A 19,307-nucleotide genomic window follows, 5' to 3' on the forward strand; every position below is an offset into this window, starting at 1 on the left:
CATTGCTGCGGAAGAGGTGGGGAAGAAGATGGGTATTCCAGATGCTGGAGGTCTTTTTTTCTTTTTTTTCCTGTCCGTATATGCGAGAGGTGAACTAAGCACGACCGTTCCTGAGACCCGGTTGAAGTGTAGAGAACGTCCAAAGACGACAAAGTGGGGCTTCCGCCCAACAGATGCGACTTATATTTCACCAAAATGGCTTTCCCAGAATTCCTGAGAGAGAAGACTGTTCAGGCTTAGAATACTGCTAAATACATTAGCAGTCTTGAACTCTGCCATGTCTCTACAGATTGAATAAGTATTGGTCTGCTAAATACGTAGTATGAATGATACTTGATCTTTGTTTAAAAAAAGTAGAAAAAAAAATGTGAAGCTACATTGCAGAGCTTGGTTTGTTTGCTGTCAGTCCCATTTTCCTAAGGTCAGGAAAAGTTTGAAAAATGCTGCTTCTTCACTTGCTTCCCAGAAGTCTTTGCAGCTCCTCTCTTCTTGCTCTGCTAAGCCGAGCAGACCTGCAGGAGTTAGAGCCACCTAGTGGTGAGCTTTGTAGAAAAGGCCAATAAAATAAACCACAAAAGTTTCTGAATCGCAAAATTGTTGAAAGTTTCATAGAATGCACATAAAACCGTCCAATCAAAAATGACAACCCTGATGGACATGACGCGTACACTTCTACCCTGATGTTTCAGACTCACAGCAGACATTTTGCAGTGGAGTTGTTTGGTTTTGTTTTGGTCTGATGCACAGTGTTTGCATTCAGCCAGCTATTCTAGTCATTTCACTTTGGTTGAGGAACTTGTTCTGTCTTAACTGCCTGTTGAGATTTGTGTGTCAAAGAGAAACTTGAATGAACCATGATTGAGGATTCCTTGCCAAGTTACACCACAGTGCTGAGTATGGATCATATTACAGGTTGTGTGAAGCTTGCAGCAGTGCTTGAGAATGCAAATTTTATTATAATTATCATTATTATTAATAACCTTTTAAGTTATTTCAGTTACAATTTTTCAAATAATGTCAAATTAAATGTTCCTTTAATATTGAATGGTTTCTGTGGCACAACTACTCAATTGTAATGCAGTCTTTTTAATTTACAGCTCTTATTTAGCTGTGAATGCAGTGTGACATTCATTTCTGTAGCTGAAAGTAGAAATACATGTGCAGTATCCCACCTGCTTATCGCCAGCAGTCTAGCTTTACAGCAAAGGTAGGCTACATCTTAATAACCAAAAATCTGCTACATAGTAGGATTCTGTTTTATTTTTGCTGCAAATATCCCAGATATGATATGCCTATTGGGCCTCACTTTAATGTAAGCAGCCATTGGCTGAATGCTTGAGATGTAGCCACTCCTGTAAAAGTGGGGCACAGCGAGGGTGGGAATAGTGAGAGCTGAATGGTGATTGGAGGTGACTAGTGAATAAATTCTGTCCATATGTTTGCTGTAAATACAGGAACATGTTATTTCCAAGCTCCATTTATAGCAGACCTCAAAAGTATTGTTGCACATGACCTGCCAGTCAGATAATATGGAGAGAGGATTTGTAACCTTATATCCGTGTGTGTGTGTGTTTGTGTGTGTGTGTGTGTGTGTATTGTTTTTACATTCAATGGCATGACTGTGTGCTGGATATGTTTTAATTACATATGTTCCTGCGCCTGTGGGTATTGTTTGAATGTATATTCACAGTGCGTTTGCATATGTGTGGGCGTATGCGTGTGTGTGAGTATGTGCTCATGCACAGTGTGTTGTGGGGTCTGTTTTCATTATGGCAAGCACAAGCATACATGATCTAATTAGTGTGGATAAGATGTAAACGGTGACTAATGCGTGTTGGAGAGGGTTAATGCGTGTTGGAGAGGGTAAATGACGTGAGAATGCGCTGCTCCCTGCTCCCTCTTCCTCAGACATCAGCAGGGTCTCTGAGGGGGAAATGAGTGCATTTCATCCACACTGCAAATTACAGTGTGTGTCTGAGCAGCACTGGGCCATTAATCAAGCCCGGTGTGAAAAAAGGCCATTGTTTCCCCCGTGTGCTACGCTACACGCATGCGCACCGTCCTGGCTGTCTACGTGCACGGTCTGCGCAGAATTAGCTGTACATTTTTCCACTTTCTCAAAGAGGATAAAATGGCGATTAGGACTGATCAGATCCAAGTGTTTGATCTTAGAATAAAGAAATGTAATTGTTACATTTTGTAACATCTGTAAATTAAATTAAATACACTTTGTTTTGAAGAATGGAACATTTTCTAGGTGTGTTAGCCAAAGATTTGACGTACATTACGGACAGGTGTTCTAATTCACTGGGGGAATACTGAGGAGTGGCATTTCACGGCTTTTCTGTGTCGATGATCTTATCGTAAAATGGCCTAATGTATGTTGGATGTGGGTGTCGGTGAATGTGCACATTCACTGTGTGCGTGCGTGCGTGTGTGTGCATATGTGTACGGGTGTGGGTGTTCTGGTATCTGGCTCTTCCATCCAGATGGATTAGAGAGTCATCTGCTCTGCTGTCGAGAGCTTTTCCAGGGAGCTATGCAGGAAATAGGCTCTTGGTTTTTTATTCCAGGGAACCGTGCAGGAAAAACTGAACTGGGCAAGTGCTACCACTGCTGCTTTTCTGCATTTAAACATAAAGTAGGTCTTTTTTAAAAGCCCCGGTCAGGACACGCGCTGTTGCGCGGTCGATGGTGCTCAGAACCGGCTCCAGCCAGGCCCATTAACGCACGCCGGGGGCAGCGCAGGCCAGAGCCCTCTCCCGCTCATAAAAGCCGCTTATTAATGACGAATGACAGGTATGCAGCTGTTGTAATGGCGTGGCCTGCCCCTGGAATCGTAATGCTTTCTAAATGACTCTCGCTATCCGCGCACTGAGTGATTTACCGTCCTGCAGCGCCCCGGACCGCGGACATACTGCGCGGCCAGACTGCGGCTCTGGAAGTGAAGGGAGGCGGGCTCCTTCATCAGCCCGCTCTTATCTCGCTAACCGCGTGGCGCTGGCGGGCGCAGGGCCTACGTGGGCCGAGGAGAGCCACTGTCGTGCCTTCAGACAGACTGGGCAAGGCTCCGCAGAGAGGATAATGTCCCCACTTGACTGCGCACCAGTGTGCATCATTCTGGGGGGCACTCCCACGTCGTGGCCGGCCCCTCAAACTTTCGGTGACCTTTTGAGTGGGACCAGGTCTCTGGGCGTTCAGTTTAGCGATGCAGATTGAGCTGGATCAAACCCAGTACTTGTGAATAAGTAGATGCCTGAGTGGTTTGGAAAACGGCCAGGGAAGCTTCTCGTCTTTGGGGAGGTACGAGATGGACCCTGTTGACTGATATCTCTTAAACTCCCCTCCCCTAACCTCCAAGAATCAGTGAACTTGAGGGACTTATTCTTGCAGTCTAACTACGGAGAGTCTCAGGAAAACAGCCCTGGCCTCGAGCAAATAAACCCTGCTGCCCAGACAAATTGCTCCAGAGACCTCTGCATGAGTACGTGTTTAAGGAACATTGCGTGGGCCTGTGCCAACAAAAAGAAGGACATCGATTTTAACATGTTTTTGTTCCAATGTATTATTTTAGTAATTATCAGATACACACACCCATTAAAGGGAAATTATGGGACACCCTGTAAATTCTCAACGAGCGCCGTTCAGCTGGTGCAGTCAGCCCCTGTGAACATCAACAGGGTCTGTCAGAAAATGACTTGACTGGTTAATAGCGTAGAAGTGCACAGGAAACAACAGGCCCTGATTTTCCAAGGGTTTGCTAATCCTGACCTAAACTATAAATTAATTCTCATCAGGTGTCCTTTGGGGGAATTAAGATGAACTGCATAAGGTATCAAGGACATTTGGGGCTGCAATTACCATTCAGGCTTTGGTGGATAAACAGAAGAGGCCAGCCGTGCTCTGGTTTAGGATTCACGTCTTTGGGAAAACAAACTGGAAAAGAAATATACACTCGGTGAGCACTTTATTAGGTAGACCTGCACACCAGCTTGTTAATGCAAACATTTAATCAGACAATCATGTGGCAGTAACTAAATGCTTAAAAGCATAAGGTATTGTTGGTGCCGTACAGGGTAATTTGAGTATCTCAGAAACGGCTGATTTCCTGGGATTTTCAGACACAACAGTCTCTAGGGTTTGCAGAGAATGGTACAAAAATCTAAAAACATCCAGTGTGAAGCAGTTCTGTGGGCAAAAACGTAGGGCCAGACTGGTCAAAGCTAACCGGAAGGTGACAGTAACGCCAGTAACCACACATTACAATAGTGGTATGCAGAAGAGTGGATAGGCTACAGCAGCAGAAGACCTATAAGTCTAAAAAGTCCAATAAATAACTAAGAAAGTGCTCAGTGCAAGAAAACTTTCCAGACTTTATTGAGGAATCTTAGATTCTAGATCCTAATAAAATAAAATAAAAAAATTAATAAAAAAAGATTTAGGAGGGCTTAGGGATTTAGTTCTTCAAATGTGCACTCAGTTGAAGGACTCACGCCGACTTTCTGGTTAAGTGTAATATGATCTTTAACGATACCAAAAATGTGCCATTATTGGGTTTCAAAACGTGTCTTTAGCTTCTGTAGAACCGCTCTCTGAGTTATTCACAGATTAGCTTTCTCATCAGGGTGAAGGAGAGAGAAAGGCTGCCACAGCAATGTGGAGTGGGGGCGGAGAGTCAAATGTCTTTGTGTTGAGTGGATTTTGCAATCACCCTTGCTTTATAAAGAGTTTTTAAGAGGACTGTGGGGGGTGAGGGGGTGGGACTGTCTTTTCACATAGCATGGCGCCAAAAGATGGCCTCATTAAAGCTTAGCAACAGATATGCTAGCCCTCAGCAAATACACTTTAGGCCTGATATAAGAATCATCACACACGCTGCTGTTCTTTGAGGCAGACATATTTTTTTAAACTGCCTTTAATGCCCAATTTGTTCAATCAAATTCATTCTAGCCCTCTTGACAAAACCCAAAGAAGGACCGGGAAACACAACAGCGCAAGTGCTAGACGACGATTAGCAAGATTGTTTTGATAGGAGAGCTTGCTGAGTGTAGGTAATTGTTGGCAACCTGCTGTTCAATTGAGTCATAACAGCCCTTAACTGAAACATAAATGAAACATAATGAACTTCAGCTGAAACATAATAAATTAAAACACTTGCCAGGTTTTAATGTACTCATGACATTCTGGAATGAGTAAAACTTTGTGTCTTTGTGCGCTCAAGTGTTGGCACATTTAGCATTGTTTTCTATATAGCTAATGGCACTGTACAAAAATATTCGTTTTTTTCATTCGCTTTTTGGAAGAGAGATGTGCATTTCACAGCAAAATCTCCCTGTATGTGTACTGGCCTCATTGCTGTTGAAGGAGAATTTAAAGGCACGGTTGCAGTTGGTAGTTGTATGGCTGTGGTCCACCCTGAATGTGGTGGCGTGTTCGTCTTTAAGAAGCTCATCATGTGACTTCTCTCAGAGAGCTGATATTCTCCTGCTGAACGTGCCGCAAGTCCTGGGGCCAGGACCTGGTCTGGCTAATGACGGGCAGGAACACGATGACGGCTCGGCTTCATTAGCGAACGACAGGCCTGTGTCTGCTGAAGCTGCTCTCAGAATTAGAGAGCCTTTAATGAGGCCATTACCTCCTGCGGCTCTGTGCTTCATAAAAACCCTGCCTCTCTCTGGACCTGCTCCCAAGTGTCTCTCATTCACAGAAATTTAACCCCCTCCATCCCCCCTTTCCCTCCCTCTCCTTCCCTTCTCCCTTGCCTCTCCCTTTCTCCTTCTTCCTCTCATTCTCTTTTTCCCCTCTTTCTTCTTCCTCCCCCTACCCTCCCTCTCTCCCAACAGATGAAGCTGTGGAATAAGTACAAAGTGACCAGTATCCCATCCCTGGTGTTTGTGGACGCCACCACAGGAAAGGTGGTCTGCAGGAACGGTCTGCTGGTGGTCCGGGACGACCCCAAAGGTGAGAGGCGGCCTGTGTTCTCCGTCACCGGCTCGGAGGGAAAAAGAGGGCTCGACCCTGAAAGGGGAGGGGTCACACAGGAGATGGGAGGTGCTGCTCCTTTCCAGCAGCCACTGGTGATTTCACTTAATGACAAGGAGTGGGAGGTCCTAGCTACAGGGAAATGAACACACACACGCACACAATCATCTAGTTATCTCTCTCTTTCCCTCTCACACACACACACGCGCACACGCACATGCACATGCACACGCACACAATCATCTAGTTATCTCTCTCTTTCTCTCTCGCACACACACACACACACACACACACACACACACACACACACACACACACACACACACAGTTACTGTAGAGTGTATAATGGTGTGATAGTCTGGTAATGGGGGCCAGCACAAATCCTGGCCTTTTCTCCAGTTTTAATGTAAATTCTGTGATGGACCTGGAGTGTCTGGTATTAATGGCAGACCAATCTCAAGTGTACTGTACTGGCCGATCCACTCACTGAAGAGATCCTCAAAGCTGTCATTACTGCTTTTTGTGGATGATGTCATTAATGTGCCTGGTTAGCAGATTAAATATGAAAAAAAGTAGGTCCTGTCTGGGTTGTTTTCATGATGCCTTTAAAATATTTATGAATTAATGTATTTTTATATCATCAATAGTGCTCTAACCTCTCACCCCTCCCTCTCCACAGGCCTGGAGTTTCCATGGGGACCCAAGCCGTTCGCGGAGGTGGTGGCGGGGCCGCTGCTCCGGAATGGCGGCCAGACGACAGACAGCAGCTCCCTGGAGGGCTCGTACGTGGGGGTGTACTTCTCCGCCCACTGGGTGAGTGCCTCCACCGGGCCTTCGGACCCGAGCAGGAGGAAAGGCGACGAGTGAACCGCCTCTGGGGTGGGGGGGGGGAGGGTGAGGGACGTCTGTTAAAACATTCCACACTGCTGTTCCCCAGCAGATGGTACAGTAGGATGTTCTGACTTCCTTCAGCAGCTTACTGAACAGGTGGCTTTGGAAATTGGTGCTCTGTCAGAAAGTATGCCCTCAGGAAAGCCATTGATGCAGAAGGACTTTGCTACACGTTTGGCTGACTTGGTTACAGCGAGGAAATGCTAGCGCTAATCCATTAACATGATCTGTGACTACTAGGACTGTGACCTATTGGTGGAGTCCTGCGCAGTGCCAAAGTCAACTCTTTAGTGCTTTCCATTCTGGAAGGTTTCATGGTGCCTTTCAAAGTACATCAACACCCCAGTGATTATATTGCACTGTTCATCTCGCTGAACGTTTTCAGAATATGGTATGGTACCAGAAGTGGTATTATCAACAGCCTCAACCACGCAGCGCACAGCTCACCTCAAAGCAAAAACTATGGGTACTTTCTGTGACTGGGTACTTTAGAGACCTGCTAAAAATGCAGTACGTCTGTCTCCACATCCTCTTTGATCTGCAAAAGGACAGCACTACACCATCCGCAGAACCGCCACAGAGGGCCGTGTGATGTCTGCATACACCAAGACAATGCAATTTATGAGTTACTTTTTTGAAGCGTAAATAACTTTGCAATGTGGAGAGTGGCGGTGCAGGCAGGGGCAATGAGGCGTTTTGCAGAAAGCACACTCTGTTGTGGAACAGCGATGACGATGAAGATAGTGGCGATAATGATCTTGCAGCTTGGGTTCAGCATTGGAAGTTCCCTTGGCTGAGTGGATCTGAGGAAAGTTGCGGAATGATGCTGGCGATGAAGATTACGATAATGATGGTGGTAGTGGTAGTGGTGGTGAAGATCATGATGATGATGACGATGATGGAGGAGGAAGGGTGGGTGGAGAGTCCCGTAGCAGCGGTCCTATGGCGTCTGTAACGGTAGAGCAGTCCTCGGAGCTGGGACTGTGGGGGGACATGGCTGGCCAGTGGAGCGTACAATGGGCACAGGAAGAAATAAAACACTTAAGTCAGTACCGCCAGCGAGTGAATGGCAGGAAATGCTTCACCTCAGTGCTGTTATTCTGACCCTGAAGGCAAGGCCCTCACTCACATCTCATATCCCTGGCCCTGCAGGCCATAGACTCTGCTACGGAACATTAAACAGTGATACCCCCGCCCCCAGGACCAGCCCCTCCCCTCCCCTCTCTCTCACACAGCAGTGACGCGCTCGCTCTCGCTGACCGGGCGGCATCTCTTCACCTTCGCTTCTTCTCCACATTGCGAGGATGTGAAGCTGGGAAAGTCATTGTGTTTGTTTCTATCTATAGAGTTAACGCCACACTCCATAGCCCGGGCAAACAACACCCCCCCCACACACACACACACGCCTGAATCAGAAGAGGAGCTTCAGTCATAAGATACCCCGCATCTGGCCTCGGTGTCCAGTTTCTGTCAGTACCTTTGTCTCTTTTAGGACCTTGAATGACCTGAGGCAGTCACATGAACTGAATAGTGGGGGTCCCATAAGAGCTAGATGGGACAGTCCATCTGCTGTGTGTGTGTCCGTGTGTGTGCATGTTTGTGCTGGGGGTGAGGGAGGGTTTAGAGAGAGAGAGAGAGAGAGAGAGAGAGAGAGAGAGAGAGTGTGTGTGTGTGTGTTCGTGTGTTCATACTGGGGGTGAGGAAAGGTTTAGAGAGTGTGTGTGTGTGTGTGTTCGTGTTCATGCTGGGGGCGAGGAAAGGTTTAGAGAGAGTGTGTGTGTGTGCGTGTGTGTGTGTGTTCGTGCTGGGGGTGAGGAAAGGTTTAGAGAGTATGTGTGTGTGTGTGTGTTTGTGTGTTCATACTGGGAATGAGGAAAGGGTTAGAGAGTGTGTGTGTTTGTGTGTGTTTGTGTGTTCGTGTGTTCATACTGGGGGTGAGGAAAGGTTTAGAGAGTGTGTGTGTGTGTGTGTTCGTGTTCATGCTGGGGGTGAGGAAAGGTTTAGAGAGTGTGTATGCGTGTGTGTGTGTTCGTGCTGGGGGTGAGGAAAGGTTTAGAGAGTGCGTGTGTGTGTTTGTGTGTGTGCGCGTGCGTGCGTGTGCGTGCGTGCGTGCGCGTGTGTGTGTGCATGCGGGTGGGCGTGCGTGCGTGCGTGCGTGCGCGCGTGTGTGTGTCTATACCTAGGACTGTCTAAACGTGTGAACCTGTGTGTTGCAGTGCCCTCCCTGCCGCAGCCTGACGCGAGTACTGGTGGAGTCCTACAGGACGGTGAAGGAGTCCGGCCAGAAGTTTGAGATTGTGTTTGTCAGCGCTGACAGGTGAGACCAAAAAACCCACTGCAAACTGCATCACCATACAGCTTACATAGTGTGTATACAGCAGTCAGGGAAACTAGGCCCACGTTACACCCTGTAGGGGAATGTGTACAGAGGGAAGGGGATCTCTCCCAGACAGAGATTGGGTGTAGAGGGAAGGGGATCTCTCCCTGTCAGAGATTATGTACAAATAGAAGGGGATCTCCCTTTCAGAGATTGGATACAAAGGGAAGGGGATCTCTGCCTGTCATAGATTGGGTACAAAGGGAATATGTCACAGATTGTTTACTGGGGAGGTCTTTTCCTTGAAGGGGATCTGGGCAGAAAGTGAAGGGGATCTCTCCCTGTAGGGGGCTGTGTACAAAGGGGATGGCACTGGGGGATTTGACATGCAGCTCAGAGAGAGAGCCTACATTTCCTGTGTTCTTTCCGCAGGTCAGAAGAGTCGTTTAAGCAGTACTTCAGCGAGATGCCCTGGGTGGCTGTGCCGTACGCAGACGAGGGCCGTCGATCTCGCCTCAACAGGCTGTACGGGATACAAGGTACATCCTGGCACAACCCGACCGGGGAACAAAATGGCCCCCGAGTCTCTGGTTTTATCTGATCGTGATTTCCAGTAAAAAAAACAGTTCCTGGTGCTAAACTGAAAGCTTTATAATCTACCGCTTTTAGTGGTTTGTTAAATATTGCTTTTAATAGATTGTGGTTTCCAGTAAGAAATGAGCCACGTGTTCCTGGTGCTAAACTGAAAGCTTTAAAATCTAGCGCTTGTAGTTGTTTGTTAAATATTGTTTTTATCTGATTGTGATTTCCGGTAAAAAGGGTGGAAAAAAGTGTTTGTGCCGCTTAAGTGAAAGCAGTCAGCAGTCTTTGCTCGTGCGCAAGGGTCATCAGGTTTGATCGTTTCAGTGAGCTCTGGTGTAGGCGGGCGGAGATGCAGTGAGTGAGTTCTGCTCCCTCTCTCCCTCCCTCCCTCTCTCCCTCTCTCCCTCTCCTGCCTGGAATGTCCGGAATGCGTCCGGGCCGAGTCTGCCCCCCTCTCACCCCCCTTGCTCTCACCCCCCCTCACAGGCCTGCTGTTCAGGGCCGCCTCCCCTCTCACACACAATGGACATTCTGTGTCTGTTTTTGATAAGCCCTTTAATACTGGAGCAAGATTCTTATCTGGTAAAAAAAACAGTTGAAGGGAAAAAGGGAGGGGATGAGGGGGGATGAGGGGATGAAGGACAGGGGGGAGGAGAGAGGGTTTGAAAAAAGAAAAAACACAAGAGCAATAAACATAGCAGGGGTTTGTGTCCTGAAAGAGCTCAGAAGCCCTGTTCCAGTTAGGCCTGGTCAGGACCTTAAACCGCATCCACCCCACCCCCCAGTGTAGCCCCTCAGGGAGAACGGGCCCTCTCTAGGCCAGTAAGAGCAGCCCTGGGTCACGCTCACGGCTCGCTGACTCTCTCACGCAGGCATCCCCACCCTCATTCTGCTGGACACGGAGGGTCACATGATCACGCGGCAGGGCCGGGTGGAGGTGCTGAACGACCCGGAGTGCCGGCTGTTCCCCTGGCACCCGCGGCCCGTCCTGGAGCTCAGCGAGTCCAACGCCGTGCAGCTCAACGAGGGGCCCTGCCTGGTGCTGTTCGTGGGTGAGGACCGGGGACCCGGGGGACCGGGGGGGGGGGGGGGGGTCTGTGGTTTTTTAAGTGGGCGCGGAGAAATTGAGCATGTGACGGGCGATTACAATTTGCAGTGTAGGCGATTAGCAGATGCTTTCATCAAATGCAGCTAACAGAAGTTTCTAGAAAACCACTGCTAGACCTAGAATTAAGTAACACTACACTACATTAGAGGTTGAGTCCACAAAGGGAGAAAAGGGCTCTGTGAGGCCGGCCAACTCATTACTCTGATCTAATGGGAGAGGCCTTCTTTCATCTCCTGGGAAATATACACTCAGTGATCACTTTATTAGGTAGACCTGTACGCCAGCTTGTTAATGCAAATATTTAATGTGGCAGCAACTGAATGCATAACAGCATGCAGCGGCCAAGAGGTTCAGCTGGATTTCAGACCAAATGTCAGACTGGGGAAGAAATGTGATCTTTGCCTGTGGAATGATTGTTGGTGCCAGACAGGGTGGATTAAATATCTCAGAAACTGCTGATCTCCTGGGATTTTCACATACAACAATCTTGTGAGAATGGTGCGAAAAACAAAAAACATCCAGTGAGCAACAGCTCTGTGGGCATAAACATGTTGTTACTGAGAGAGGTCAGAGGGGAAGGGCCAGACTGGTTGAAGGTGACAGTAACACAAATAGCTACGCATTACAACAGTGGTATGCAGAAGAGCATCACTGAACACACAACACGTCAACCTTAAGTGGATAGGCTACAGCAGCAGAAGACTTGAGTCTAAAAAAATAAGTGTAATAAATACCTGATAAAGTGCTCACTGAGTGCATATATTTATATATAGAAGGGTATTATGGCTACAAATCTGCTCATAATGCTTATAAATCCAGGGTCAGATTCAGTCAATCTCTGTTACTAGATTAAGGCTGATCCTCGATGGAGAAAGTTCTTAAAATAGACTCATTGTGCAAACGTTGCTGCAGCATTGCTGGAATGTTACATATCGGCTCCATGGCTAGGCCCACATCTCCATTCGTTTAATCTCAGACCATTGCATTGGATATTTGCTGTGAAAATGGATGTCATTGATCGTATTCTTACCCCTTTCTCGGCTAGTTTGGTTTGCATTGAAGGGTTTGAAACGGTCTGCCATGCATTTGGTGAAAAGCTAAACAACGCGATCTGAAGAGGCTGTGTAACACCAAGTTAACAGAGTCTGCATTACGAACCGTGGGAATAACCAAAGTCCTGCTGCTGATCATCTCTCTCCTTCCTTTCCTCCTCTTCCTCCTCTTCCTCCCCCCCTCTCAGATGCAGAGGAGGAGGGCGAGCTGGAGGCGGCCAAGGGGCTCATCCTGCCCATAGCGGAGAAGATCATGGCCAAGCACAAAGCCAAGGAGGAGGAGACTCCTCTGCTGTTCTTTGTGGCTGGAGAGGTGGGTGGAGTGGGGCCTTTAGGTCTTCACAGGCCTTTCTCATCCAGGTTCTGGGGCTCCCTTATCCAATCACTTTTTTTTTCACCTCCTTTCTCCTTGCTCCTTGCCTGACCCGGAAATCGTTCAAGGTCCGCCATCTTTAAGGAGGTTCCAAATGATCCTTCTATGAGCTAGCAGCTTCGAGCTAGGAGGCTCCCAAACATTCCTTTTGCAAGAAAACATGAGGACAGCGTGATGTATATATGATCCATCTCTCCCCATCCCTAACTCACGTAGCTTCAAACTGACGAGCAACGATATTCCATTTGCCTAATTCACATTGTCACATTTCCCCCGACTTCACCTCCTTTTCTTGCTTTCTTTTTTCCCTTTCCTCCGATGGGTGGAGCTAGGAGCAAGGAAATAGGAATAAGGAGGTGGAAAAATGAGGGACTGGAAAGAGCCCCTCGTTCAGACACAGAAGAGAGCCCTGATAGCATGAGCTGGAGCCTCTAGTGGAAGAATTCAGAAGTGCAGCAGACACGAGATCCGCCAGGTGTCTGCGCGCGCATCTGCGTGTCAGAGTGCGAGTTCACTTTACCATCTGGCCTGGGCTCATGTAATCATATATTACTCAGGATTATCTTGATCCCATCAGGGGAACTGTGTAACCGAGTACCAGCAAAGGGGGAATTTCACCCAAAAATCCTTTTTTTTATGGTAAATTGATCTGTCCACTGGTAATGTGGTTCAAAATATGATAATTAAAACATACCAGTCTTCAGGATAGCAGTCTCAGGTCCCAGATAATCTGCTCAAATGGCCTGTTCTGCTTCATCACATCAGCACGCACACTCTGTGTAGCAGCGACACACAGCTGCTTTCAGAAGCAGAGCAGGAAGCAGTAAGGTGTCTAGACAGCCTCAGTTGTTTTTTTAACCTTCCAGCAGTGACGGGATCAATAAACTACAAAAACATGCAATTAGGGTGCGGCTTCCCCTTAAAGCCATGCAGGTGCAGGTGAAGCTGAAGGTGACCTGTCTAGAAGTGAGCTTATGGGCCCAGCTGAAGGATGTAACCAGGAGGTGACCTCTGCTCAGTCACACACACATGTACACACACACGCACACACGGACGCACACACACACACACACACACACACACACATGCACACACCACACACATACATGTGCACACACCACACACATGCACACACACACACACACACACGCATACATGCACACACCACACACATACATGCGCACACACACACAGCAGTTTCACTGGGGGAACCGCCGCTCCCGTTCCAGGCAGGCCGATGTTTTGGTACGCACCGGCTCTTGTTGTTTTTACTCGACCCTTTTCCGATCCTGTCGAGTTAGCGGCGAGCGGTAGGCGTAATTTCCTCCAGGAGCCGGTCCCTCCCGTGGGTCGGCAGGGGACGGAAAGCCCCCCGGCTGATCCCTCACTGCCCCCCGGGAGCTCCTGGCCCAGCACATCTGCTCCATTCCGCCCCACCTCGCACGCTCCCAGTGGTTCAGAGACCTTGAGCTGGGCTCGTACTGACAGAGGAGCTCATGGGCCACACGGACACACACAGAGAGTTGTAGGGATAGCCATGCTTGTGGGCTGGCAGACAGACAAACAGAAGTATAGACCCAGAGGGATGTAGGGACAGGTGTGTGTGTGTGTGTGTGTGTGTGTGTGTGTGTGGACAGACAGACAGACACACACAGTGGGACATAAAAGGCATATGAACAGCCATGTGTGGACAGACGGACACAGAGGGACATGTAAGGCAACAGAACCGCAATGTGTGTGGTCAGACAGACGGACATACATATAAGGTGTATTAACAGCCATGTGTGGACAGACGGACACACAGAGGCATACACCCACAGCAGCTCAATGGGCGTGGGGATGTCTTTCAGTTGGTAGTAGTCATGGAGACCATGTCCAGCAACTTGCCCAACACTCAAACTTTCCATGAGCCAGGTCATCTCTGAAAGATCGGATGGACCTCTGCAGAAGGGCTGCTCATGGAACACCACAGGGCTTTCACACCACCCAATCAGCACTGCCGTGCCCTGCAGGTCTGCCCAATCAGGGCCTCTGGTCCATTGTATGAGGAATCCTACTGTGACACCGTCAGGAAAATGAACTTGGCTTTGTAAATCTGTTTAATCTGGTAAACATACAAGCTCTGATGAATTACTTTAATTCTGGCCACCGCGTAATTCGACTCTGAAAAGGCGGCCTCCTCTTGAAGAAGGGTTTAATACTTGGCTGTGAAGGAAAAGCTTGGGTTTCTTTTGAACGCTGTTGGATGCTGTGAAGGCTGCTGCTAAATCTGAGTTTCCTCATTTCAGTCCACTGGCAGGGTCCTCTGTTTTGAATTGCCTCCCAATTTCTCCATCAATTTGAAAGGGTGGCTGAACAAGCCAAAGGAATTGAGCCCTTCCTGGGGGCGGGTTTAAAATAATTTGGAAGTATGGCAATGAGCCCTTTTTTTCTTTCTGGTAATCATTCTTTCAACTGCCAGGTTCACGGTTGAAAAGGTTTGCGTTTGCGTTCTCCCCTTTTGAGTTTCACACAGCGTAGGATGTTTTTGTCCTGCTACCCAGAGCAGTGAGCAGCCCTCATTCCGGGTCTTTCTCAATTCACAATGAGGTGTACCCAGACAAAGGACTCAGAAATGTGGAAGTAATTATTCCGGGTGAAGCCAAGGAATGGCTCATCACATTTTAGACATTTACAGAAGCACTAAAACTTTGGCTTTGTGCTTAGTCATTTAAGACTAACAGCTGAGCTTTTAAAATTCAAGATACTTCAGTAAATTTGCACTTAAAATTGATAACGCTAGATGGCTAGAATTGCTACATTTTTTTACTAATTTAAAACTTGCTGTGTTTTTGCACGAGTAAATCACAGTACGAAAACTCTGTGGCACTGTAAATAAGGCAACATCGAAGCTTTTGATGAGGGGAGTTATGGCCTTGTATACCAAACTCTCATGCCTCACCATCTGCAAACAGTTTCGCAACAAGTTGAGGTCATCCATTGTGTTGGTACGCTTGTCCTTTTAAGGTTATAAAGATGCCAAACAGGCCTTGAACAAGTATGGTATTTCAGTTTTGCCTATTAGAAGCATAGCTACCAGTTTCTTTTCACAGAACATCAATACCAGAACTAACCATTAAAGAACTGCAGAGATTTTCAGTCCTGCCTGTGCCACTGTGCCACCTGCTGGTCATTAATGGAACTGTGCTGCAGTGAATCCTCTTGTGTGTCATCTCTCCCAGATAATCTTTCCAAACCTCCGCCACTCCCAGGGTTTAGTAGATCTGTAATTGTCAAACTGTAATTTTGTCATGTTGTAATGAACAGCTTATTGTCTATGTGGTTGGGTTTCTCTGGCTCTAATATTAATGCATTTGCAGTGTGTGATGGTGTAAATCCATATGTCAGCCTTTCTAGTGTGTTCATATTCTCTGGTCTTTGCTTGGTTACATTTGGTTCTCAAAGACATATTTCAAGCCTGCCCAAGTAATAAATTCTGCTAGTTTAGAAATATTTTCAGCCTTGTGTTTACTTGAACGGTGCGATGGTGTCGTTGTCAAGTTTACTGTTGACAGGAATTACTGATTGTAATCTGAGTGGTTTGAAGGTAAAAGGTTACATTGATCCTGGGGGCAGAGATTTGTGTAAGGGACAGGGTGAAGCATACAGAGACCTCAGCCCTCACCACCACGATAGACCTAAACCTACTGAGAGAGCACACACACCGAAAATAATCTCACACATACTCCTGGATAGTCTTGTCCACACAGCCTGTCAGTCATGGGGTGTATTCAAGAGCACCAAATCCAAAATGTCAAGCATTAACAAAACACGCAGTTGCAAAACAGTGCAGGTGTGGAAGCAGAGAGGGTAAGAGAATAAAAAGGTAGCATATATACTGTGGCCAAATATGCACATTAACTCTTTGACACACCGCACCACCAACCAATGTTCCCATCTCAACGAAGCACCCACAGAACATCTCCTGAGGAGTGTCGCAAAATGGCAAACCGTTAAGAGTGAACGTCTTGCTCTAGACCAATGGTCGGCAACCCTGGTCCTGGAGAGCCGCAGGGTGTGCTGGCTTCTGTTGTTACTTGGCATTAATTGATCAATGAAAGCCGTTGATTACACAGTTAACTCACCTCACCTGGTTTCTTGGGTCTGAATCGGTTGCTTATTTTAAGGTGGAGACGAAAGCCAGCACACCCTGCGGCTCTCCGGGACCAGGGTTGCCGACCCCTGCTCTAGACGGATAAAAATAGAATGGAATATTCTGGCTATTAAATACTCTTCTGATCTTTCTCTCTCTCTTTCTTTCTCCCTCTCCCTCTCTACGCAGGATGACATGAGCGACTCGCTGCGCGATTACACCAACCTGCCAGAGGCAGCTCCACTGCTCACCATCCTGGACATGTCGGCCCGGGCTAAGTACGTGCGCGACGTGGAGGAGATCACGCCCGCCGTGGTGGAGCAGTTCGTGAGCGACTTCCTGGCTGAAACACTCAAACCCGAGCCCATCTAGAGCAGAAGCGGAGGGAACCAGAGTTTGATTCGGACTGCAGCCCTCCCCCCACCCCGGCTCCTCTTCCTGTCACCCTTGCTACTTCCCTAACCCCCACCCTTCCTCACCCCCCAGACTGTTAGAACAGAGCCTCACTTTTTACAGATGTGTCAACTTTTATTTTGAAACCTGTGTGTCCTGAGGTCCTTTTCTTCTGTGATGTATTGCGCCCCCTGCAGGACATTCTCTTCTGGCTTTGGGATGAATTACAGGACTTAAACCACAACACATGCACCGTCCCCAGGGGACATGACGAACTTCAGCTCTTTCTCTCTTGTTGCCTTTTAGTTTGTCAGAATTTTTCATTTGTTTTTTCTTTTTCAAAAATCTGCTTTCTTGCCAACCAGTTATGGAAAAAGTAATTAAAGCAATAAACAGTTAAACTAACAGACTGAACTTTATATGGGGGTCTTGGTTTCACATTTTATATTTGATATCTCTGGCTGTTCGGTATCATGACCAAATGCTGTTCAAAACTAGGGGCTACCCTGTAAAATGCTTGTGTCTTTGATCTTGACACAATGGGTAGCCTCACTTGTTAGGTTGTTAGCTTTACAGTACGGTTTTTAAGTGATACAAAACATGATACAAAACAAGGTGTGAATAGCTTATTTTGTTTGAAATGTATCATCCCTAATATTTTATGGGACTTTTATCTTTGTTTAAATATGCCCACAGTTTGCTTGTGCTACTGTTACACAGTACCATCTATGTGAGTAAAGCTTTACTGACAGCTTTCATTCGACCTTCCAAGATCAGAATGTCCTGCCATTTCTGCATCAGAATAATCATGATATGTACCCAAATATCTTTGTGAAACTTGACAGCAGCATATGATCGCCAACAAATGTAAAATCGGATGCCAGAATCCAAATCCAAATGACAGAATTAAACTGATCCTAATTTAAACGTTTAGAAAACTGGTATTTAAAGATGTAATCCAGATTGAGTGAGCGATCTGATTTTCAGCATTTCCAGCCCCTTGGATCAACAAAAAGAAGTGTGTGTGGATTATTGGGCATTATTAGGAAAGCCCTCATTCAGGATGTATCCATCCATGGTTATTATTTGGTGGTTTATAGTCTTGGCAGTCTTTGTCTCTTTGTGTAAACGCCTCCAGCTGGTATTCACTTCAAAGCTGTGGTGTCACGCCCGGGTAGAGACGGTGAAAGAAGAGAGCTGTTAGAACCCAACGATTTCATATGCAGATCACCAGCACTGAATACATGACGGGAAGCTGCATGAAATAATTAGGGTTTTTACACGAATAGGTTATCCGTGCATGCATCCATTCTTCACTTCATTAGACAGGATCTTGGAATAAAGACAGTGCTGTTGAGCCCGATCTGGAAACCCTACATTAAGGACATAATGTTGCATTTTAAATCTCATCTAAGCCGCGCAATAAAAATACGTATACTGATTTTAAAGCAAAACAAAAATACTTCCGTTTGATGTAAAATAGGCTGATATTTCTTAAAATAATCATTTGAGTTAACGTCTGATTGGCAACTGAGGCTAAATAAAAACTCAATAAAATAAAATAAAAAAGGGGTAACGAATTTCACATCCTGAAGGTTTTTTTTTTCCTCCCTAATTCGGAATGCCCAATCACGGTCATGCTGTGATGCTCAGCACGATCGCTGACCAGTGTGTCTGAAGCGTGTAAATGTCAGCCGCCGCTTCTGATCACACTGTGCTAGCAGCGATACGAGTCCCAGCTGTAAACGAAGACAGACAAACCTACGGCACCGGAGCGATCAGCGGGCGCACTGAGACATTTTCACTGCTAGACTGAAACGCGATCATTCATGGGCAACCATAGAGCCAGTTGTGCTGCTGACCCCACTTGGCCCTGGCACAATCCATATTTGATACCAGATCTTGGGCCCCATCTGCGTACAGTGCCTTAACATTAACTCGCCATGTTTAAACTTTACTACTTAAGTCCCCAAAGATACAAATGGAAATTCTCAATTCTCAAATGGAAACATTGGCTCAATCCTGGCTTGGCCACAACTGATGTGGTTAGCATGGGAATATGAAGCCCCTCCAGTAGCACTGATCTGTGTGTATTTCCAATCCTGTTTGAACTGTTACACTTGGTTACACTTACGTATAACCAAGTGGCTTAATTCGATGTTACGTAGTTGATTTTGTCAGTAGGTTTTACAACTATTACTCAAACATGACAAAAAATGTTTTTTTGTGGATGGTCTGAGGCACTGGAATGGAGCAAAAAGCAGGGAATGAGAGCCATTGGCCGCTGTTGTCAGGCGAGTAACAATTTATTTTAATATCAAAATATTCTCCTTTTTATAAACTTGAGGCATATCCACAAATGTGTGGTTAGTAACCGAATACAAATCCTTTTTGAGATGTCCTGTTTTTCTTTTCTTAGTTCTGAATTAATAATTTTTCTTGGGGTAATAAAAATGTAAGCGAAGCAGTTACTTTAA

At 46.7% G+C, this 19,307-nt stretch overlaps 1 protein-coding gene across 1 annotated transcript in view; it reads left to right on the top strand.

Moving 5' to 3' along the window:
• Positions 1 to 17,249, top strand: part of LOC133133120 (nucleoredoxin) — a 51,786-nt gene extending 34,537 nt beyond the window's left edge. The window contains exons 2-8 of the mRNA XM_061249137.1: positions 5,844 to 5,961; positions 6,662 to 6,795; positions 9,090 to 9,190; positions 9,623 to 9,729; positions 10,645 to 10,824; positions 12,121 to 12,245; positions 16,627 to 17,249. Coding sequence (XP_061105121.1) covers positions 5,844 to 5,961; positions 6,662 to 6,795; positions 9,090 to 9,190; positions 9,623 to 9,729; positions 10,645 to 10,824; positions 12,121 to 12,245; positions 16,627 to 16,809 — 948 coding nt within the window. The 3' untranslated portion in view covers positions 16,810 to 17,249. The remainder of the gene's footprint in view (positions 1 to 5,843; positions 5,962 to 6,661; positions 6,796 to 9,089; positions 9,191 to 9,622; positions 9,730 to 10,644; positions 10,825 to 12,120; positions 12,246 to 16,626) is intronic.
• Positions 17,250 to 19,307: the final 2,058 nt, after the last annotated feature.

Source organism: Conger conger, chromosome 7 (genome assembly GCF_963514075.1).
Source record: "Conger conger chromosome 7, fConCon1.1, whole genome shotgun sequence".
Taxonomy (NCBI): domain Eukaryota; kingdom Metazoa; phylum Chordata; class Actinopteri; order Anguilliformes; family Congridae; genus Conger; species Conger conger.